The sequence below is a fragment of the Zonotrichia leucophrys genome, chromosome 12 (assembly GCF_028769735.1).
Source record: "Zonotrichia leucophrys gambelii isolate GWCS_2022_RI chromosome 12, RI_Zleu_2.0, whole genome shotgun sequence".
NCBI lineage: Eukaryota > Metazoa > Chordata > Aves > Passeriformes > Passerellidae > Zonotrichia > Zonotrichia leucophrys.
Genome location: NC_088182.1, coordinates 13,767,479 through 13,791,014, shown reverse-complemented (window position 1 = coordinate 13,791,014; position 23,536 = coordinate 13,767,479). Strand labels below are relative to the sequence as shown.

The 23,536-nt window shown below is 42.8% G+C and overlaps 1 protein-coding gene across 1 annotated transcript; it reads right to left on the bottom strand.

Annotated features, from left to right (window-relative positions):
- Positions 1–1,180: 1,180 nt before the first annotated feature.
- TKT (transketolase) lies at positions 1,181–23,217 on the bottom strand. The gene is made up of 14 exons (XM_064723765.1): positions 22,950–23,217; positions 18,116–18,233; positions 16,689–16,802; positions 15,944–16,041; positions 14,120–14,311; positions 13,192–13,310; positions 12,121–12,314; positions 11,430–11,594; positions 10,660–10,816; positions 6,102–6,232; positions 4,995–5,078; positions 4,730–4,823; positions 3,027–3,149; positions 1,181–1,474 (listed from the first exon to the last, which is right to left on the bottom strand). Exons 1-14 carry the CDS (start codon positions 23,054–23,056, stop codon positions 1,287–1,289), a joined length of 1,884 nt encoding a protein of 627 aa, XP_064579835.1. The 5' UTR covers positions 23,057–23,217; the 3' UTR covers positions 1,181–1,286.
- Positions 23,218–23,536: the final 319 nt, after the last annotated feature.

The window sequence follows — 23,536 nt, the reverse complement described above, 5'->3', positions numbered from 1 at the left end:
AAAAATGTAAGGTCTTCATACCCACAGAACGATGAAGGCAACCAGTTGAACAGAAAAAGCCATAAACATGGACTTTTAAGGAAATGTAAATCTGAAAGCTGTAAAGCCAAACAGCTCAGAGTTTTACAGGAACAATGTCAAGCTTTGCTCAGAAAGTTAGAAAGGTTACTTTTTGTTGTAAATGGTTTGAAGCACTAGTGCCAGCCACTCTTGCCTGCAGTTCCAGCTGCACTGCCAGAAATGCCAAGAGTTGCACTCAGGCCTGCACCAACACAGCACAGCTGCCACCCAATGCCTCAAGGGCTAAATTGTGCAAGAAGGGTGAATATAAATTTTTCATAGTATTTATATGCTCCTTTATATGTCTTTGTAGAAATATTTCACCATCCCAAACTACTGTATATTTTGTGTTAGCCTGCAAATAAAGTCTTGCTCAGAGCACTGCAGCCATGCTAGAGGCAAATGGCTTTTGGGTGAACTGAAAACTACAGTCACCCTGCTCTGATGAAAAGGGCTTTTTTGGTGTCCTCTGCTGTCTAATGTCTTTCTGAAAGGCAATTTGTGGAACAGTCAAGATGAGAAACATGTTTCAATACTTAATGTTTTAAATTTGGTACTCTGCAGTAAACATAAATTTTTAATTTTAACAGAAATTGCTTAAGGGTAAAATAAGCAAAACATTTAAAAACTGCAAAACATTTAAAAAGTCACCAAGTGCATCCCACCATGTGAGATGAACAGCTAAGCCACTTACAGCAGGTCCCATGAGAAAAGTCAGGTCTCAACAAAAAAGCAACTTACACATTGAGCTGCATCCCCTTGAGTACCTGGGAATTTCCTGCTCTTCTTCCAGATCCTTTAGTCCTTCTCAGCATCACCCTTGCTGTAGCATCAGCCAAGCACTCAAAACTACAAGTTCCTATGAGGAGTTCCAATTTTTTTTCCTTCACCTGTGCTGTCTGTGTTACCATTCAGCCCAGCTGGGCCTCACCTCCCCGTTGGTTCCCCAGGACCTGGAACATCTCATTCCACCTCAGCACCACCCAGCACATTGGGTACATCCTCCTTGCCTTTGGTTTGAAATGGCTGGGGGCAGTGCAGAGAGGAGGGGCTCTAAACATGCAGGTATTGCCCTACAACACCAAACCCCACAGAGAAAAGAAGAGATGAACCCCAGAAGGTTTTTTAAGCTGGTATTTTTATTAGAACTCTCTACATAAAGCACCTTTGCCTGCCTTAACCTCTCCGAACGCAGCTCTTCGTTCCACAGCACGAGATGCTCCCGTCTACTCGGCGTTCCTGGACTTGGACAGGGCTGCCCTCACCGCCTGCATGATGGCATCCTTGTCAATGCCAAACATCCTCAGCAGCTCCGCTGGCTTCCCGCTGCGGGGCACGTGGGACACGGCCAGGCGGGTGACGGTGACGCCGGGCTCGCCCACCACGGCGGCGCACACGGCTTCGCCCATGCCGCCTGCGGAGAGAGGGAGACACGGCACTGATGGAGCGTCCCAGCAGAACATCCACACTGTGTGTGGGGCCTGCACCTTCCAGCCTCCATCCCCAGCCTCAGCAGAACACCAATCACACGTGTCTGAGTGGGCTGACTGCGAACTGAAAAGCCTGTCCTGTGCCAAAGGCGTCCTGAGGACAAGCAGGCTGCCGTTTCTGAAGTACTCAGCCATAAGCAGCAGGACACACCTGCCTCTCAAGGGCACAGGATTGTCAGCAAGCTCTCACCACCTCAGCATCAGCCACCAGGAGCCAGGTTTAAAAATACACTTTGACTGAAGAGCATTTACAAGTGTACTTAACGTGCTGAAATTCCAACCAATCTCAGCAGCTCAGAGCTCCATCTTTTCACAGTGTCTGTACGTGCTGCTGGGCACCTCTCTGGCTTATGTAATGTATTCACAACCTTTGCTCAGAGCTCAGCTCTGACTCACTATCAGTCACAGGCATAAAGCATGTAACGGGAACTGCATGGAGGCAGGAGAGACACTGGAAGCAGAAGTACTAAGGAAGAAGAAAACAGGACTGGGGTCAAAAGCATGTGCTGTAAAACCTGGTAGAAGGGACACCTTACTGATACCCTTCAGAGAGTGTATCCAGGATCACAGGGCTGCCCACAGCTCCTGGCATGGTGGGATTTAACCAAGCTGAGCCTGCAGCCAGATGCCCCTCTGTGGATGCAGCTGGTGAGCTCAGTGGGATGGGGCCTGCAAGCACAGACACCAGCCCTGCCTGCACCCCACAGAGCACCGTGTCAGCACAGAGCCCCTGCTCAGCACCTCACAGTTAAGAATCTGCTGTCTTGCAAGCCTGTAGTAAAATGCTTATCCAGAGCTGAACATTGAGCTAGAAAATGAAGAGGTTCAGGTATCTATCACCATCCATATCCAGCACTTACAGTAGAACCAGCTCACTTCAGGTACCCAGCCAGAGTGATGCTCACCTTAATTTAAGATAATATTCTCATAAGGATATCTACTAATTTCTGTTAGTAGATATCTATGGTGGTGGAGAAGAAAAAGGGAGGAATTTATCCCAGAGTAACTGTGGAAAAACTATGGAAACTGCCCAAACCATCTGATTTCAGGTAACCTGGAGCCAAGCTTTTGGACACATGGAATACTTAAACCTGCACAGCAATGGTATCTCTTGCAATTTCACATCTGCAAAGAAGCTGCTGTGCAGCCTTTCAGAGAACTCTGTGAGCAGAACCCCTGCAGCATAGCAGGAATTTACAATTTCACTGGGCACAAATGAATCCGGACTTCACTTGGACCAAGCACAGAAAGGGCACACAAGGCCAAGTGAATCAGAAAGACAGCCCTGATTACCCCTTAAATCTTTGGAGCCTTTCAATCCTCAGTGTCACTTTATAATCCTAACAGCACCAAAAAAACCTGAAATCTCTCTTTTGCTTTCATGAGATGACAGCATCAGGTCTCATACTCCTCTGTCAGGTCAGAAGCTGGGAACTTCCAGCTTCTGAGGGCTGTGACCTCCCAGACCCTTCTTACCTTCATGGTAATGGTCCTCAACAGTGATGATTCTGCCCTTGGTTGCTCTTGCATTTTCAAGTATTGTCTTCTTATCCAGGGGCTTTATGGTGAAGGGATCAATCACACGGATGTAGATCTTTTCTGCATGAACAAATGAAAATTATTTGCAACAATGAACTGCAACATGGAAGACAATGCCAGTGGGACAGGCAATGGCTGTGATCTCCTAGACCATTATGAGAACTGCCCACATGAACTGCCAGGTACCTGTACCTATGGCTCATCTACCACAGAACCCAGCCAAGCCTAATTTCTATATGTATTCTTTCTCCATGGACCTTGTGGAATAGTGATACCCATTTATTCACAGACATGATGGAGGAGGTTTGGATGAGGGACTCAAGGTTACCAGGAACACCCTGGTAAAAAGTAATGTAACTGGCTTTCCCCAGGTAAGAGAGAATTCAGTCACCAGAGAAATCCTCCTTACTCAGGCTGTCAATTGTAATTTTTTCCCCAGACCTTTATTTAACCTTTATTGTCAAGCCAAGTGCAATTTCCACCTGATTCTTTGGTGTGTAGGCATTCTGAATTCTTTCTTCACTGCAGGCTGCCACCTCTCAGGTGTGCCTGTCTGAGCTGCCCAGCCCTACCAGGGCACCCTTAAGGTTTGTTGGCACCAGACCCAGATCTGCCCTGCCCTCGTAAGGCAGGCCCAATGGCTCATTAAAGCTGCACACAAATGGCAATTGTTTATAAAGAATAGCAATTATGTGAGGTTGTCTCTGATCCTGGCTGGCTGAACACTGGGCTGATTCCTACACATGAAGAGGCCCTATTGTCATTTTGTGACTGAAGGCTCTTTAGTGGCCAATACATTTTAGATATTAGACTTTGCACTGTGGGATTATCTCTCCAGAGGTGATTACTCAGACTTCAAGACCAGCAGAGCACTGTAAAGCATGGTAAGTGTAGAAAAATAACAATGGTTCTGAAAATACAACTTTCAAAATGTCCTAAGCCTGGTGACTGAAGGTCATGGCAAAGTATCAGTGCACCCAGATGCTGCACACAAAGCTCCCCACAAGCCACAGCAGCATTACTGTATTATCTCCTGCTATTTGTAATCTCTTCCTGAGGAGAGGCTCCTGACTCACAGATGGGTTTTTGATGGTTTCTTTCTCTTGTTTCATTGAAGGGTTACCATTGCTGTGAGATGTCAGTGACTTGAGCACTGCCATAGATTTGTGCCCCTCCCACACTGGTTCAGAGTTGCTGCATTCAAAGGAACCCAGGTCAGCAGTGAGCCCAGCCCAGGGCCAGGTGCCCATGGGCACACACAGGTGACAAGCTGTGCTTTGGGGCCTGGCTCCAGCTGGTTTGCAGCTGATTGTGCTGTAGCAGACCAGGTGCCACTCCTGCTTCTCACACAGTGTCCCCCAGGCTCTGCCCACAGGGCCCTACCACAGATCAGCAATTCTAATGAGACCCTGGTGTGATCTGTTGTCAATTTTCATGGCTACTGAAGCTGCTAAGCCAACTAAAACCTCCTCCATTAGGTGAGACTGGCAGCTGCATGCTGTGTTGCAGTTTCAGCTAGCAGTGCCTGACCAGCTGCCTGAACAGTGTCATTCATGTTTACCAGTACAAAGGGTGAGCACTTAGGCTGACTGGTATTGATTTTTTTTGGTGTTACATGACAAAAAAGAAAAAAGCCCCACCTTTTCTCAGCTGCTCTGCTGCAGCCAGTGCTTCATGCAGAGTGACTCCTGCTCCAATCACAGTCACTTGGTCATCCTTACTCTTCAAAACCACCTGCAAGAAAACACGTCCATGTGTTTTTAACACAATCTTACTGGAGTTATTTTACATTTCTAGAGATTTTAATGAAAAGATCAAATCTTTGTAACACTTTAGAGGCAAAAGGGCTTTTACAAAGGGAACACTGCATATTTTTCTGATTCTATTTATCTGTGCAGTATTTACCTTTGCCTGTCCAATATGGAAGTCCTCATTGTTGTTGTAAATGACAGGGTTTTCAGGACGACTGGTTCTGATGAAACAAATGCCCTGTTTCCGATGTAAACATGGTAGAAGTTAGGAAAACAGAAAAGTGTTAACATTCTAGTTGATAAATCCTATGAAAAAAAATACAGCAAAAATGACTTTTTCTATTTGTCTGATGTTCACCCTCCTGTGTTGCCTCTGATTCTTATAAGTAAACTCTGCCCCACCAATTCCCATTAGTCCCTTGTGACAGCTGATTGCTTCAAGCAGTACAAAACACTTCACCTCCTCTTAAAGCACACTGATAACTTACAATTTCCTTTCTGATTCCAAGATACTTATCTCTCTTTTGTTCTCTTGTGGAAATGGAGAATCCTACTTGAGTTAATTAGACTCTTGGAACCTTACCATACCTGTGCAACTTTTACTCTGTCAATTTTAAATTGGAGAAGAATGCTTGGTTGAAAGCAAGGAAAAAGGCTTTTCATCAGGTAAAGTTCAGATGCCCTTCCAGAGGAAGTAGCAAACTTGTACTTTAATCTGTTCTTCCCACTGCTTTCCCCACCTCCCATCTTTTTTTCCACAAACCACTCATCATATTTGTTACACTCCTTCACTAAAAACCTGTAGTAGCAAGATTGGATTTTTTCAGATCATTTTCTCCTTTCTCAAGAAAAACTTCCATGGCAGCCAAGGAAAATACTGATCAAGGAGATGATCAAAATCCTCAATATAGAGATTTATCTTTCCATATCCAGCTCCAAGTTTGACCCCAGAGATAAGGTACTAGGAGAGCACTTTTAGGTTTGCTAAAGACCTACACTTTAATTCAATATAGATTCAAACTGCACTTGTGTAATCATTTACATCTCCCCAGATCTGGCCCACAGCATTCAAGATTGTTCATTCTGCACCAGCCTGGACAGAATGTCTGCAACCTTTCCGTGAAAAGAAAACATCCCACTGCCCGCTGGAGCCTTAGGAAGAATTTACGTGGGTAGAGACATGCAAGAAACATGCCAGAAGCAACAAGAGTAGTACAAAAGCCAGAATTATTTTCTGGCTCAGAAATACTCTGATGCAAACCTTGGTGTTGGCAGCTATTTCCACTGCTTTTTCAGTGGCTACAGCATCACTGGGGTAAAACACAGTGGAGTTGGGAATGGCCCGGAACATGCTCAGATCCTCCAGCCCCATCTGAGATGGCCCATCCTCACCTGGAAGAATTAAAGCAGGGTTACAAAGGAGCAAGTGCACATTTTTGACAATCACTCAATATAGAAGTGAGGTTCAACGTAAACCAGGCAAAAAAGGAGAAAAGGATAAAATCAGGCACACACACGACATGCAAGTCTACCTGCTTGAGAAAAGAATCATCTTCTCCTTAAACTTGGAACCATCTAAACAGTAAATAAGGATAGAAAGAGACTAAAAAGAAAGAGAACTGGGATTAAAAAGAAAAAATAGGAAGTAAAGTATAACAATAAAACAACACAAAAGGAATACAACCAAATAGGAGGGGTACAGATACAGAAAGAGGGTCACAAGATATCTGAACATCTTCAGATTTACACGTGCTGAGGCAAAATTTATACTTGTCAATAAGTGTTCCTCCAGATTTAAACTGCTGGAAATGTGAAGGGAGAATTGCATGTGTCCCATCAGAAATGGAGAGTGCAATTGGTACAACTACTCTCAAATTCTTAGGCTGATTTCAAGATTAAATGAAAGGTATGTATGTACTTTTTAATGCTGTAAAAAGGTCTTTTGAGGAGCAATAGGGCATCTGTGTTGTTATTTTAACAACTCAAGCACCTCATGGCACAGATCTCTGAAAAGGAACTGTTAGGCAGGACACGTGCTGGGCGCCATGATTTCCCATGGTTAAAGAAACAACCACCACAACACCCCCCGCCCCCAGTGACCTCATGTAAGGGAGCTTTGGGAATGGCACTGCTCCAAAGCCGCCATGCACAGAGCTCTGAGTCCACTCATGTCACAGCCTGCAGCAGCAGGGCTGGGAGCCTTCCCACATGCACCCACTACCTGTTATTCAAGAAGGACGAGTTCACGAGGAAGGAGGAGAATATGTTCCTAAGAGCAGCACAAAATTCTGAAGAACTTTAAACACGTTAAAGAGATCAATTATTGAACTCTGCCACTGCACATTACTAATGAAGTAAGCACAGACCAGGAAAAGGAATTGTCTTGGCTTTCAATCATGACATGAAGACTCCCTCTCAACATCACAGTTTCTAAAGGTGTGTACTCTGAGTGAGAGGGATCCAGTGGGCATTTCCTTTCCTAAAATGCACTCGCACAATGAAGGCATAGAAGGAAAATGAAATTATGAAGAATAAAATTATCAGGTGATAATTTTAATATCCTGAATCTGAATATTATCCAATGCAGAGAGTTACTCGTGCTTGTCCTGCTTTTGCTATGGTGGTGCCAATACCACCAACATTCCAAGCTGCTCAGTTCAATTCAAAGTAACTTACAGACTGGAATCAAGTTGAGTCTGGCCCCAAGTCCTTATGAAAATGTAAATTTATATGGTTTTGGAATACTACAGATCAAATGAGAGTATAATTCTCAATTACATCTGCAAAACTTACATTTATAGCTTAATAAAAGAAGTAAATGCTTAATATGAGCAGTAGCAAATGTCCAGAATATAAAACAGTCTAAACAATTGATATTTCTATTTCTGACACATGTACGCTATGATTTCTTTTTCTATATGTTCAGTTTGAAAAATACAGATTTTTCCATTATACTCTTATGACCTTATAATTTATTTAATGTTTCAGTCCATCAGCAACTATTGGTCTAGGAGTGAACTTGTACAGAAGGTCATTGTGATAGCTATTTCTCATAAGTTTAATGGTTCAAATTTCAGTGCAGTAGAAGCCCAGGTCTGCCTAGAACTGCATACATAAAACTTCAATTTTCACCACAGGTCCAGATTGGATTCTGAATTGCATGCAGATTTGGAATTCCATGCAGGCCCAAAGTTCTAATAGGAAGTATGCTTCATTCATACCCTTTCATTTAAAATTGAATTTTTTAACTGCTAAAGGATTTCTCTGAATAACTTTCTTTATAACTCTTCATATAAGTTGCAAAACTTACATTAACATCATATAACTCTTTATAAAACTTTATATAGCTCTTTATATAAGTTGCAAAACTTTAGGTTGAAATTCTTTTTTGAAAATCAAGTCGAGGCTTGAATGAGATTTGTACCTCAAACAACTTTGTAAATCCAAGTCTGCGCTTCACCATCACAGCTCCCAGCAGAACATCTCATGTGCTGAAAATTGAAACTTGGAAGTGTAGTTCTAGGAGACAATTTGGGTAACCCAAAAGAGTTTCATCTTCCTAAATCAGCAAAGACCAAAGCTACTTGGCTTTTACATCAACACTCTGCTTGCTAGAAGTCTGAAAGTGGAAGGACTGATTTTAATAAGAGGCTTGTAATAGAATCCCTCCCTTAATTACATATACAATATGTACAGAGTCTGCTCCAGAGAACTGCACTGCTGCAGGTAAGTTTGAAGTTTGGGATGAGATTACATGTGTTTATGAAGCATCTTTAAATCTTTACTGATATTACAGATCAACTTAACTATTTTGTTTTAAATGAAAAAAAAAAACCACATCCAACTCTTTGCCAAACCTTACTGCCAGCCAAAACTATTAAATCAACTGAAATACTGATGTAGGCAGTGAACCTTAATTTACTACCCCTGTCAGCTCTCCCTCTCTTTCACTTTCCCTACAAATACCTACTAGTTTTTCAAGCATGAATGTCTACTTGCATTTTTCTTCTTGGTATGCAAGTCTGTTCCTGTTTTCATGGGTCATGTCTATGCATTTCAGATTAGAAATAAAATTCTTTTCCTCCTTCAAACCAAAGCCAACCCCACTATGATCTGACGTGCTCCAAACAGTTAGAGTGGGAAGCCAAGACTAGAGAAGGCTCTGCTGGTGAGGGCCCCCAGCCAGCTCGACTGAGATGTGCTGGCTCTGCTGCCTTGGTCTCCACTGGCAAACCCTTTTCCCACACCAGGACAGGGTCTGGACAAGAAAAGTTCCTTCTGCTGTCAGACATTCTGGGTTTGGCTGGTTCATTTTTTTTTCTTAGCTGGTACAGTGGAGTGTTTTGGATTTAGGATGAGAATACTGTTGATAACACATCAATGTTTTGGTTGCTGCTGTGTGGTGTTATCCTAAATCAAGGATTTTCGGTGTCCTCATCCTCTGCCAGGGAGGAGATGGACAAATAGCTGGGAGGGACCATGGCCTAAACTGGCTACAAGGATGTTCCATAGCACAGAATGCCATGCTCAGCATACAGACTGGGGGGAGGAGGGGCTGGCTCCAAGGGCCTGACCACAGCTCAGGGACAGGCTGGGCATTGCTCAGTGGGTGTTGAGAAATTGTATTGTGCTTTTCAGTTTATTTTTATAATTACTATTATTATTATTAGTAGTAGTAGCAGTTAACTTACAAGTTTTTTTCTGATTCTCCTCCCAGTCCCATTGCAGGGACAGGGAGTGTGTGAATGGCTGGGTGGTACTTAGTGTCCAGCTGGGATTAAACCACAACAGATCAGGCTTGTGATCTCCTGAGGAACCTCAACCTACAGACTCCATGGGAGCTGAGCAGATGCATCCCAGAGTCCTGAGGGAATTGGTTGAGGCAGCTGCCAAGACACTCCCCAGCAAAAGTCACAGCAGCACCAGGTGGAGTCCCCACTGACTGGAAAAAGGGAAACACTGCACCTGGTTTTAAATAGGGGAAAAGAGAGAATCCTGGGAACTACCAACTACCACTGTGCCTGGGAAGATCCTGGAACAGATCCTCCTAGAAGCTGTACTGAGGCACATGGGGAGAGGGAGTTCATTCAAGACAGCCAAGGGTAAGTCCTGCCTGACTTTGAGCAACCTGGTCTAGTGGGACATGTTGGAAGGAGATGACCTTTAAGGTCCTTCCAACCAAAACTTTCTATGATTCAATTTTCTGAATTCTGTAACAGCTTCACAGTTCCTGTTTCATTAGTATGTAAGAGATTTCAGATTTTATTAATCACAATATTAACAATTTCAGTAGTAAAAAATACTGGGATAAGTTGAAGTAGTTATTTTAAATGTGTGATCTCTAAAGTGTTTTTGAGATTGATGGACAAGAGCATCTGTGCAAAACCAGTTATCATTAGTAAGAGAGAGATTCCCAGTAAGAGACTGGGAAACAATGGCACAGTAAGCACATGACTATTCTCTCCACAGAGAGAATATTCTCCTCTTTTTTTCATCAACTACAAAGATGAAATGGAACCTGAACCCCTCAGTTTCAGTCCAATCCCTTTATATCAGTCTGTACTTGTACAGTAGGAAATCTTGTAGGGAAAAGTCCTATTTTCATCAGGCCAAAGAGGAAAAACAAGGCCAATGACAGCTTGAAATTTTTCTCATTCTTTCTAAACACAACAGAAGTGGACTTGCAAATACAACTTCCTGCTATCCCTGCTGCCACTGTTACAGCACCCAGCTAGAGCACAGCTTGGCTGCCCAGAGCAGGATCCGTCTGGCTGCCAGCCAGCCAGCAGGGAGTGCCTGGGACACTGTGGCTCCCTTACCGATGGAGACGCCGCAGTGGGAGCCGCACAGGTTGATGTTGCTGTCGGAGATGGCGGCCATGCGGATCTGGTCGAACGCCCGCGAGAAGAAGGTGGCAAAGGTGCTGGCAAAAGCAACGGTCCTGTCACGAGTGGCACAGCCAACTGCAATGCTCACCTGAAATTGGACATTGGGTAAGAACAGTGAATTCCTCATTTATCAGTGGTTTCCAGGACATCATCTGTGCGACTTCTTGCTCTAAAAATTTAGCAAGAAGCTCTCAGTGCAGATTAAAAGTCTCTGTTTAGTCCTGCTTCTAATTGCTGGCACTTCCAGAAAGGAAAGGAGGCAACTCACCCTCCCAGTATCTATTCTCCTGCATCTCCTCTGCTCCATGCTTCAACTGCTAGCTGTTATTGTTGTCTCTTACTGGCAGCTTCTTTTCTTTATCTGCTTAAAGCAGCCATTCAAAGATTTTTAAGACTTATCCCTCTCTTTCTTCTCCTGGATCAAAGGCTTAGGTTCTCAGTCCAATGGACATGGTCTTGCTATCTCCAGAAAACAAAAATCATCATTAGTAAGAGGGAATGGATTTACCTGTGTTATTTGGACTGGTATTTACTAAAAGGGCCCTTCTTTAGCAAACTGGAAATTAGAACAAGGTTCCTAAATTGGTTTTTGCTACAATTACCTCACATTTATTTGAAAAACAAGTATTAGACCCCCACTGTGAGGGGGCTCACACTGAGTGGTCATACTGATGTTTCAACAAAGCCAAGGGAGCAGTTACCATGTTCTGCTCAGCAATGTAGCACTCAATGTAGCGACTGGGATGTTCCTTCTTGAAGAGCTCGGAGAAGGTGGAGTTCTTTGTGTCGCCATCCAGGGCAATCACTCGATCGTTGGCGTGGCCCAGTTTTGCAAGCGCAACCCCGTAAGCCTTGCGGGTGGCCCACTGCAAAAGGAAAACACACCAGGGCTGCTGTAGCTTGCTGCTTTTTTTTCTTCCTGTTTTATTGTTTTCAAATGATAGCAGTATCAAAAGTACACATGAGAATGGTGACACACAGAAGAGTAAGCAAACCCACAACGAAGCATTAGAAAATACATCTGTGCTGAAATTAGCAACGCCCCACCAATCTGGCTAGGAAATGTTTAAACCTTAGTTTCCAATCATAGAAATTCACTGAACCTCAAGGAGTTTCTTCAGTTTCAAAGGCACATAAAATAGTTTATAAAATTGATAATGATCATCAAAGGAAGAAGAGTGATTTGAATCTCCATATTTTAATATATTTATATACCCTTTCGATACCCAGCAAGTTGCCTGTCTGTGTCACACTATGGAAATAGATGTCTGCCTATTGAGAAGTGGTGGGTAGTTGCAACTAGAGGAAGAGAGAACACAAAACCTCCTGCCATCCTGTTAAACGGTCTCACACTTTGAAATATCTGACCATCAGTGAAAAAGAAGGGAATACCTTTTCTCCCACTTTGTAAGTTGGTGGAGATGGCATCTTAATGTTTCTAATATTTACTATAGGTGCATCTTCTTCTGGAAGGGCTGGAGAAAGCTTTTTCTTGTTCTGGATTCTGTCATCTATTTCCTGAATGACTTGCTCAGCCATATTTTTTGGAAGGGGCTTTCCATGCCAGCTTTCCTTATCTTCAACACCTGTGTATTTAAAGTCACATTACAAGTAAGAATATAAAAACAATTAAGGTTTTTAGCTTCAGATTTTACCCAGATGAAAGTGCAGTGGAGTATGACAGTCCAGTATTTTCTTCCAAGGAAGAAATTCCTTGAACAATTACAGTAGTATTCAGCTGCATTAAGACAGACATTTAAACAAAGTGGAGGAATTTTACATGATCAAATTATATATATTCCAAACTTGTGACAAAATCCCAGCACCTTCTACTGAAATGATTTGTAAATTTGCCCCTAATAGACCTCAGTGTGGCAGGAAGCAACCAGTAAATCAGCATTAACATTTCCTATGAAATTTCAACAGTTCTATTTAAACAAACTCAGATAAGTTTGAAACAACAGTTAACCAAGGTGTCCAATTCAAACAAGATCTTATATTTTACAGCTTTATTTGAATAGCTTCTGATGACTCTTATCTGTGCACCCAGCACTAACAGCCAAATCACCTCTCTGGCTGATACACTTTTCCTTCAGTCACTGCAAATAATGAACTTTGCTTGCTTACTCAATGAAAAGGAATGATATTCTCTCCTGTTACTAATATTTATCTGGTCAGAAAGGCAAGCTCAGAGTGCTGCTAAAAGCTGTGGCTAAAGGGAATCATGGCAACCCTTGACACACTGAGTGTGCATTTGCTCCATCCCACGGACAGAACACTCCATAGCTGGCACACGTCCCACTTGATAGGACCAAACCAATTTTCTCAGCAGTAATGTTGCTGACAGGTAGAGAGGGTCAAAGACCTTCTGCAGCTGGTGCTGAGATGTGCAGCTGCCTGTACTGCAGCACTAGGTGTACATAATATCTATGTGTGTATGCAAAACAAGAATTGTTTTATTACCTGATATGCCTTTGCCTTTGAAAGTCTTTGCAATGATGGCTGTTGGCTGATGTTTGGCCTGGCCAAAGGCTTTGCAAAGCTCCTCCACACTGTGTCCATCCACAATGATGGCATGCCAGCTAAGAACACAAACAGATCAACTGTTTCTAAAGGGTTTTAGCATGTGACACTCTCTGGTAGTCAGCAATAACAATAACAAATACTAACTTCATTCCAGTGCAGTGTCTTTTTAAGAGACCCAAAATATGCCAGAAACACGAACTAGCATTTATTTGAGACCATAAAAAAATAGCACAGCTGCTTTTTTATAATGCAAAATGAGTCACAGGGGGATCAACAACTATGAGCAAAATTCACAGCCCACAGATAACTAAGTTATCCTACATTTCTTCAGACATAATGGCCATTTTTAATCACAAGAGCAAATCAAACATCTAAAAATAAGATGAAAACTGACAATAGACGTTGATTAAAAAAACCCCAAGCACTCGGGCATAATTTGGTTTCTATTGTATCTGACATTTTTTTTAGCATGGATTTTGCATCTGCATAGAAATATGAAACTAAATGAAAGTCAATACACAAAGAATTCTCTTTCCATGCTGTTTTTTTTCTGATCTACTTGCTAGGATAGGACATGTGGTCACAGTTATAAAATCTGAATTTGATATGTTAAAAACAGTTTTAAGACCCTTGACAGATTTATCTGTGCAAGCAGTCCTTATTTTTCCTCAAAACCAACAAATTTTGCCACTTCCAATATTCCTGCTGCAGCCCTAAAGTCGACCAATATCAGGCATTATGAAAGACCCTCTTCCATGCTGATGGAATCCTTTAGAGCTGAAAGCTCATTTGAACAATTCTGAGAAGCAAACAGAACATACATTTTCAAATGAGAGATTATCCTGAGCTTCTCCCACTCACATACCCAAAGGCCTCGCAGCGTTTCTGGTAGATTTCAACGTGATGCTGCAGAGGAGCTGGGTCACTTTGTCCAAGACGATTAATATCAAATATAGCAACAAGATTATCAAGCTTGTAAAAGCCAGCAAAGGCCATTGCCTCCCAAACAGAGCCTTCAGATAACTCTCCATCTCCAAGCAGACAGTACACTCGATAGCTAGAAGAAATTAAAAATGAAAATAAATTAGGTTTGATTTGTGAGCACTATTAAATCAAAACTCCTCCAATAATTCATAGTAAGAATTCACTTCATTTTTCTATCCCAAACTCAATTCCCATTGTTCAATGCATTCACCTCAGCTAAAGTTATGTAACCTTGGACAAATCAAATTCAAATAGTTATGAGCCGTTACACGTTAGAAAAATAAGATGAGAAATACTGCACTCCTTTCCAAACCTTTGTCTCAAAAAAAATCAAGTTTAAGCCTCCCACTGCAAGGCTTGACTGAACAAGCCCATTGAACACTGTCACTGTGACTCAGCAAGATCCTGAACAATGCAGGGACAGTTACCTCTGCTTCCTCCTTCCTCCCATATACCCTCTGGAAGGACAACCAACAGGAATTAATTCCAGGAAACTCTAAATTGTAGATGAGCTCAGCTATGGATTAAAGCATACTGCATAACAAATTCAGAGTTCAGTAAAAAGATAACCAACATTAAATGACTTTGTAGACTATTTCTCCAACCACTGAAGCCCTTTATTTAGATAAAACTCAGCAGGAGTACTGTCTCATCTCTACCAAATTCAGCTACAGCATTTGTCTTTTACTTTCACTCTTCTTCTGGACAACAAAACTTTGTAAATGCTTATTACCCACCAAAATGAAAAAAAAAAAATGTAAATTATCCTTCAAATATATAATTTTAAAACAAAATAATTGAGATGGCTGTCAGTGATATTTTTTTTACTCAACATGAAGCTAGAAGAGACTTTTGATCTGATTCCTACCTGCCTTCAGCTAAATGTGAACTCCTTGCACTTAAGCTGCTCCCCAGTGCTGCACGCAAGACCACCTTTTCCTTTTGTCATGTAAGCACTAGTTAGATTTTTTCCACACGTAGCATCTGCTAAACTCAATTAAAATCAGCAAGTCATCTTTCACAGAAATGATTTCAAGCTAGTGAAGTGTAGGACACATTAACTGGGCAGCCTATGCTTGGATGTACTAGAACTGTCAAATAAAATATATCAACCACATCAGGCTATTTTCCTCCTCATACAGATTTGCCTTTAGACATCTTCTCTTCTTGTGCACAAAACAAATGGCAGGAGCAGTCATTTTTGTCTCTGTGGAGTTGAGTGCCTTTCTGATAACATTTTGGAGCCCTACTTTATGATTCAATTATGCTATTATTGACCATAACGGGTCCTTATCCAACCTTCTCCATTATTTGTCATCTGACTTTGAACAGACCTCTCCAGCTTGCACTTTCCTTCTAAAGGGACTCATCCAGTCTCAAAATGGATATCAGTTACTCTCTGGAAGTTAGAGGCTCCTCCAACAACTCCCTGTCTTCTCTGTTCAGGAACATCAGCTTGCAATGCTGTCAGGTCACAAAAGAAACACACATATGCACTAATTGTTGCTAATCTTTAAACCCTTGGTAGTTTCACTGGCAACAGCTTTGTAATTATCTATCATTTAAAACCCAAATTTGAAATCAGATTTGGGATTGAATAAAGGAGAATCAATCTATCTATCTATCTATCTATCTATCTATCTATCTATCTAATTTTAACAAAATTTTCCCATTGAATGATCATGAAGTATGAAAATGGAATTACCTGGCTCTGTCAAAGAATTTGCCAGTGTATGCCATTCCACAAGCAGCACCAAGACCCTGCCCAAGGGATCCAGTAGCCACATCAGTGAAGGCTTGTCTCTGAGAATAAAAAGATGATTATTTTGTAGTTATGAAATAGAGGAAGTAATTTCCAGTGCTAGAAGCTGGTTCAACATACACCAAAATGCAGCTTCTCAGCCATAACAATGTGCAAGTCCCTCTAAATCTTGAACCCCTGATTTCCCTGCAATGCAATTTCCCTCATGTTGACTGTCACAAGCTAACTGGGCACTCTGAGAGGGAATGGAATTTCTCAGCTATGCTTTGGATGGCAACAGTTGAGAATTGATGATTCTGTGTACAAAAGAATCAATTGAAACAACTGGCTGGGAATGGAAAGACCAATGAAGTGGCCAAGCTGGGTGTAAACTCTTGAAATACCTCAAAGCTGCTTAAAGGGCAAGTGAAGCCTGGATGAAACTTTACCTAAACATTTATGAAATGGAAAATACTGCCATGCAGGGCTGTAGGGGAACTTTACTACTGCAATAAAGGTCATTTCTACATGCTCATTCAAACACAGTTCAAATTCAAATTCAGTTGTGAAGCCATAAATGCCATCATCCTTCTTAAAAGTCTTTATCTTTCCTGTACTGAACAGCTAGCAACCAAAATCACTGTGAAATACATACACTTGTTGTTTCACAGGAGGAAACCCTTTCATATCAAAGATTATGAGCACTCACTGGCACTGGGTGTCCTTCTAGGACAGAATCAATTTTCCTCAAGTTCAGCAAATCTGCTTCTTGTAGAAAGCCAGCTTCTGCCCAAACAGAATACAAAATTGGTGCTGCGTGACCCTAGAGAGAAAAAAAAATTGTAAACAAAACACAAGTTTCACAATTCCCAATTACCAGGACAGAACTCTACAAAGCTGACAGACCCTGAAATCAGGTTCTCGTGCCCATCAGGAAGGCATGGAGTTATTGAACATTTTTACAATGCACACACCACACTGATGCTTGTTTCCAAGTTCCCCATGCCCCTGCTTACAGCACCCCAGCAGGATGAGCAGTGTTATCTCACTAGAGCTTGCTTCAGAATGAATGCACTCAGGGTTGAATGCAGTGAGTGACAACAGGCAAAGTTTTAAGCTTTGTACACTCAGAGCAGTCATCTTCCACTCCTGGAGCCATCAGGAGTCAAAAGAGCAGGCAGAGGGTTGAAGCCATTTAGCAACTCTGGACAGAAACACTAATTAATTAGAGAGCTAAAGTAAACATGAGGAAGTGACTCTCAGTGTTTCACCACCTCAGCATCAACTGCTTGCTTCTCACTCAGTTCCTTCTTTCAGAGTGGCCACCAGACATGGCAGCAGTGACATCCAGCACAAGGACATTCACCGTGGGCTCCACAGCACTGCTGAGGAACTCTTGACTCAGAGATGGAATGTGCATCACTGGAGCACTTCATCTGCCACGTTTTACATCTTTTCCATGTTTCCTGAAGGCCCTCACCTGCCTTTATGCCATATGAATAATATATCCCTGCGATTTGCAAGGACACAATGTAGGAGGGGACAGAAACACTAACAGGCAGCACAGACTGGGGTTTGAGTGTTTTCTGACCCACAGATGTAACAGCGACTTGAGTACCATACTGGCACAGTAGGAGTGCAAACTACAAACTACTCACTAACCTGCCCCTTTGCATGCAATGCTCCCTGAGAAGCTGGCAGGAATTAGAGCCCACTGTGACATGGCTGCAGGCAGAACAGCAGGGCTGCATTTAACAATGAGCACAAAAGCCAACTGCAACTGCCTTGTTAGAAAAACAAAATAGACCTTGCTGCATCCTGATAGATTGTATAGACAATATAATATTTATTATTTAACATTATAACAACTTAACATAGTGGAGTTAAGACTTATCGGGACACATTACAAAGACCCTTTTTAAACTGTTTTTAAGTTATGTTGTAACTTAATTCAACCAGTTTCTTTCTTTCTGAAGCTGACAAATTCCAGGCTCTCAGATATTTCCAACAGACTTCTCTGCACATGTAGGTGTATGTAAACACAAGTCAAAGAAGACAAGTCAATTAAATCTACAGACAGACAGCTCTTTGCTAGCAGACTGTAACAGGACAGCAAACCAGTAATTATTTATTTACCTTTGAAAGGACAAACCGGTCGTTGCTGGCGTTTCTGGGGTCTTGCACTTTGTACCTCATGGTATGGAAAAACAGCACAGACATAATCTCTGCTGCACTGCAACATGATGTAGGGTGGCTACAAGTCAAGAAGACCCAAGATTACCACTTGTGTTACTGTTTGCTCAGGACCACATCTTTAAAGTATCACTTCATCAGACCCCAACTCCCCAGCATTAAAATGCACAAATCTGAAGTGTTTGATATCCCACCCCTGTGCCAATCAAATACTTTGAGGCAGAGGGAGCCTCTGATCTGGTTGAAATGGGTGTTCAATCAAGACCCTGCTGATAGCTCAAGAACTTGTTTTTTAGAGGTCTCCCTTCTTCTCCATGCCAAGGACCACCACCTGAAGGGGTGGCTGAAGCACAGGACTGTCACTCACAGGCTGTGTCAGCCTGGGCCTGAAATCAGACTCCACTGATTTATCTGGTGGCAGAAATTCACACCAATCAGAGGAAACAAGGGCAGCTTTCCACAGAACTGGAGCCACTCGCTGAGTGGAGAAATTGAAAGCATGGCATCAGGACTTGTTCAGGCTCTGGTGCACATGCAGGGATTGGTAATGCAAGATTAACTTCTGCAGAGAGTTCTGGAACATTTATAATAGTATAACTTAGGAACCATTTCATTGTACCACATTAGAGTTGACAGAATAAGAATTCTGATTTTTAAAGAGGACATTAAATAATGCAATTCTTTTTCATCTTCTGTTGAAACTGGATATGGAAATTTACTGTCTCCAGTAAACACCCAGATACATGTTGTAAAATACTAAATTGCTTAATCTTTGGCTAGGAGGGGAACTAACATTTTCTACATTTACATCTTTAAGTTTGAAATATTGTATGTGTTGGTTTATCAAACATATTTCAGTATCTGTGTAGTCTCTCTCATTGAATTCTCTGGGATAACAGCACATGAATTCATACTCAACTATAACTTGCCTTAGGAATACACAGGCCCATTTCACAGGCAGCTGTGCCATGAAGTACCACGTGAACATAAAGTTATGTGAAGAGGTCATGCAAGTAGCAAATATGGAGTTATTCCATGACAAGGTATATATTTCATTGGAAGTGCAATAGAAGGGCACAGAATTACTTTTATTTCTCTAGATTACTGTAATTTACATAATAATCACTGTAGTTCTTATGCACCTGGAATGGGTGGCACCATTTGAGCACTTGGGGGTACCAGCCTTGGTTTTCGCTTGCCATAAAGCTTAAAAGGGGTAAGGAGGCTCCTTAAAAATCTTTATTGAATATGCAAAATAGCATTTTTCAGATTTTACTGATGTAAACATAATTCTTGACATCAGCCATCACTACTGAAGTACAGGAAAGTGGATGATGAATAGTAAGGAGGTTGAAAAAGCTGTTTCTTCTCACTTCCTCTTCTACCCACATTTATTTTTCATCTTTTGCAGGCTATTCTTCAAATATTTGATCCTCCTTGTAAAACAGGATAAACTGACTGTGAAAGTGTCACTTCTGTTTCCTACATGTACATTTACCATGCATGTTAGGATTAGACAACACTTTCACTAAGTGAACCAGAATATTTTCTTTTGATAGTAATAAACCTTCCCACCCAATATCCCCAACATAACTGTAATAAAAGAATAAAAACATGCAAAACACTAGCAAAATACAAATTATGGTTAGTGTCGATCCCTTAGTAAGTACTCACACACAGGGAACCAAGAGAATTAGCTTTAAACCATGGTTCAAACATATTAGTAAATATTCATATATTTGAGTTAATCAATAAGCCTTACATGCTTGTTTAAAGCTTTCATTCCTTTAATTTTATTAACTTTATACTTAACCATACTTCTATGAACTCCTGGTCTTGATTAAAAAAGTTTTAAACCACCTAAAATGGTAGCATGTGGAAATAAAAAAAAAAAAAAAAAGTAGAAAAATTTAATAAATTACCTGAAAATTGGAAAAACATCTTGTTAAAGCTACAGGTTAATTAAATTAATTTCTACTATTTGAAATTAAAAAAAACCCAAAGCCTTAACTTCAAAATACAGTCCTTTGATAGGAAACCCAACCAAAGTATACTAGAATACCAAAATCCTGGATCCACACAAAACAAGGGTAAAATAATTGCTCCAGGTTCATTTTGTGGGGGTTTTTTAATTACTGTGAATCAACTGATATTTTTTCCATCTACATGTGTCCACACATTTCAAAGGACAGCAGTGAAAAGCTAAAATGGAACACTGAGTCAAAACAAAACAAAAAAAAAACCAAAAAAAAAAAACCTGAAGAAAAAATCATCTGCAACAAGTGATCACATCACCCATTATGAAACTTAACTGCCTCTTAAGAAACTCTTGCAACTTCCACTTTTAAGAATGTATCCATCCTGCTCTAGGAAGCCAAGACACTGTTTCAAAACTGCAGCAATTTATCAGCTACAGCAGCCACTCTACCCATTTCAATGGGAATGTGTGCATTACTTATCTAAAAGAAAAAGCTCTTCCACACCCCAAAGCAAGTATGGTCAATCTTTACAATGAAACGAATCAAATTTTTGCCCACGTAAGTAATTTTGAGCGCAAATTTTTTTTTCCAGTTCACTGAATTTTTCCACTCCAGCTGATGAAATACTCAGTGATGTGTCTGAGCAACTTCAGGATCAGACTGAGTTAGGTCTTGCCCAGGCAAAGACTGTACTTTCTTTAACAGAAGGTAAAAGAAGTAAAGACTGCAAGAACTGGTGTGAAATATCTACCACACCACCATTTATGTTGCAATACATGCCACAGTTCACAGAAATTACTTCCTTGAAAGTGTAGGCAGGTCCTGTTTCTTCTGAAGTGCTTTTATTGCAGTTTTTACAAGCTACACCTTTAACAAACATGTATTTCCTTAACAAAATCAAAGCCATCATGACAATTCACATTTCTAACTAACTGGAAGCTTCTATTTAACCTTAACTTCCATTCAAGCATCTTTTCCCATCCTCAGTGCACACCAGCTATTTAAGCAAAGCACACTGTCTCAGTTTTTGGGAAACATTCATAATGCACAGCTGCTTTGGAAATGTACATGCTTTGCCTAACTCCACAACAGACTGAATGTCTTTGGGGCACATTACTACACCATCATCTTGGCAACCAAATCTTATTAAGAAAATATATTACTTATCAACAGAATCTTCTCTCAAGAGCCCATCTTTCATAATCTGCTTGTTATCAAGTTGTGTAATAATTTCAGACTACACAACTCCAGTGGCAGAATAAACCAGAGGATTACTGAAATGCCTTTGTGCTAGAAGGACTCAGTATTGTAGCACAGATGAACCAGGGAATAAAAAGCTTGAGTAAAACTACTTTTTCTGTTTCATCAGTATGGTGAGAATGGTTTTACTGGTGAATTTCATGGACCACGGAAGAGAAACAGAGGCTGTAGTATGATCCTTATTCTTTAACAGCACATCAGACAAACCAGAGAAATAATTTTATGTGTTGATGCGACAACTGATACTACACACCGCTGTTGCCTGCTTAAAATAATTCCTGGAAGCTGAATACAGAAGTCCAAGCTCTACAAAACACAGTTTTCAATTTACACTTTCACACAGACTTGTGTAATACTGTACACTGCAGCTCTGAAACAAATCAAGAATGAAAAGGGCAATTGTTGGGTATTCTATACCTCTCTCTCCAGACTGGACCCAACAAGACAGATTTGTAAAAAAGCACTGCTCTGACTTGCTGAGAGCTTTCCCGCGTCCCACACCCCATTTCACAGGAAGAACAACAGCAGCACTTTCACTTGCTGGCTGCAAACGGAACGAGTAAAGTTCAGCTCCGAGAGCCATGTGAGGGAGCTCATGCCAGGCACAGGGTGGGGACTGGAAGGCAATTCAAAGAAGCTTTATAATATTTTGCACATCACCCTTCTTCACAGAAACCTCAGCATCCAGGATTCAGTCAGATTTTTTTAAACACTGCAGCTAGTTTCAAAGAGAGCCAAAGGAGGAAATTGCAACAAGATGGGATATGTGTAAAAAAGAAAAAAAGCCCAGCACTTTATATGGAAGCATTCATATATTTTTCAAGAGGAAAAAAAAAATGGCTTTGATTTTACATGACTAAAAGCTGATTGTTTGCAGAGATTTTTTTTCCATAGGTAAAGCACGATCAAAGAAAGGATAACCCTGGAATCTGCACACATCAGAGCCCACACTAAATCCTGTCCAGAGGCCTGAATAAACTGCCCATTGGAGACCGCGGGCATTGCACAGATAATCCCACTTGGGCTCACTTGAAATTCTGTGCAGAATTAGTTCCAACTGACGGGCACGCAATGAAAAAGAAGCCGCTTGCGCCTCGGGCACAAATTCTTTGGTTTCCAGTCCTGCCCCAACTTAGCATTCTCTCCCAGTCACAACACCCGGCGGCACCGGCGACCGGCGTGGCCCGGCCCGGGCGGGCTGTGCCCGCGGAGCCCCCGGCCGCCATTTCCACACGTGTCTCCTGCGCATCCATCAGCGCCGGGGGCTGCGGCGGGATCGGCGCTGCCCGCTGCCCATCCCCGCGCACGCCGCCCCAGCGCTCCCAGGGCCGGGCCCGCCGCATCCCCGCGCCCCGGGCGGGAAGGGGACCGCGGGACCGGGGGCTGTGCTCGGGGGCACCGGAGCGTCTCGGGCAGCGGGAGCCCGGCACGGCCCCTCCCAGCACCATGCCGAGGCCGGATGCAGCCCCGGGATGCGGGAGCGCGGCTCTGGTGCGCGGCCGGGGCTGAGTCGCTCCACGCCCGCCTCTCTCACTCACCCGGAGCCGGCCGCGGTCGTGGCCTTGATGGAGCTGATGCGGAGCCGGTTGGCCGTGTCCTTCAGCGCCTGCAGCGTCTGCTGGTCGGGTTTGTGGTAATCCTCCATGTGTGCGACGCGGGAGGGCTGCGGCGGCGGCGGCGGCGGGTCTCGGGCGGTGGCGGCTGGACCTGCTCTGAGGACGGGCTTTGCGATGCGGCGGCGCGGCTCACCGGGGCCGAGCGCTGGGGCGGAGAGAGGAGCGCGGGGGAGGGGAGAGGAGCGAGGGGGCGGAGAGAGGAGCGGCCGCCTCCATCCTCCCTCCCTCCCTCCATCCTCCCTGCCGCCGCCCGCGGGCGGGGCGGGCCGGGCCCGCTCTGCGCTCAGCGCCCTGCACGAGCCCGCGGCGGCCCCGGCTCCTCCCGCGGGCGCCATTTCCGCGGCGCGCGCTGAGGCGGCGCTGAGGGCGAGGGAGCCGCGCTCTCCGCCCGCCATCGCTCAGGGAATCACAGCAATGGTGAGGCTGCAAGGGAGCCATGGAGATCCCCCAGTGCAGCCCCTGCCAGGGCAGGTGACACAGGAACGGGTCCGGGTGGGTTGGAATGTCTG

What these genes read in the sequence shown, in the direction of transcription:
- TKT (XM_064723765.1), bottom strand. Translation starts at nt 23,056, where the DNA reads ATGGAGGATTACCACAAACCCGACCAGCAGACGCTGCAGGCGCTGAAG. An exon ending in AAACGCTGCGAGGCCTTTGG is followed by an intron (nt 13,311 to 14,119) that starts GTATGTGAGTGG and finishes TTGTGTTCTTAG; the next exon opens with CTGGCATGCCATCATTGTGG. An exon ending in CAAAGGCAAAGGCATATCAG is followed by an intron (nt 12,315 to 13,191) that starts GTAATAAAACAA and finishes TTAAATACACAG; the next exon opens with GTGTTGAAGATAAGGAAAGC.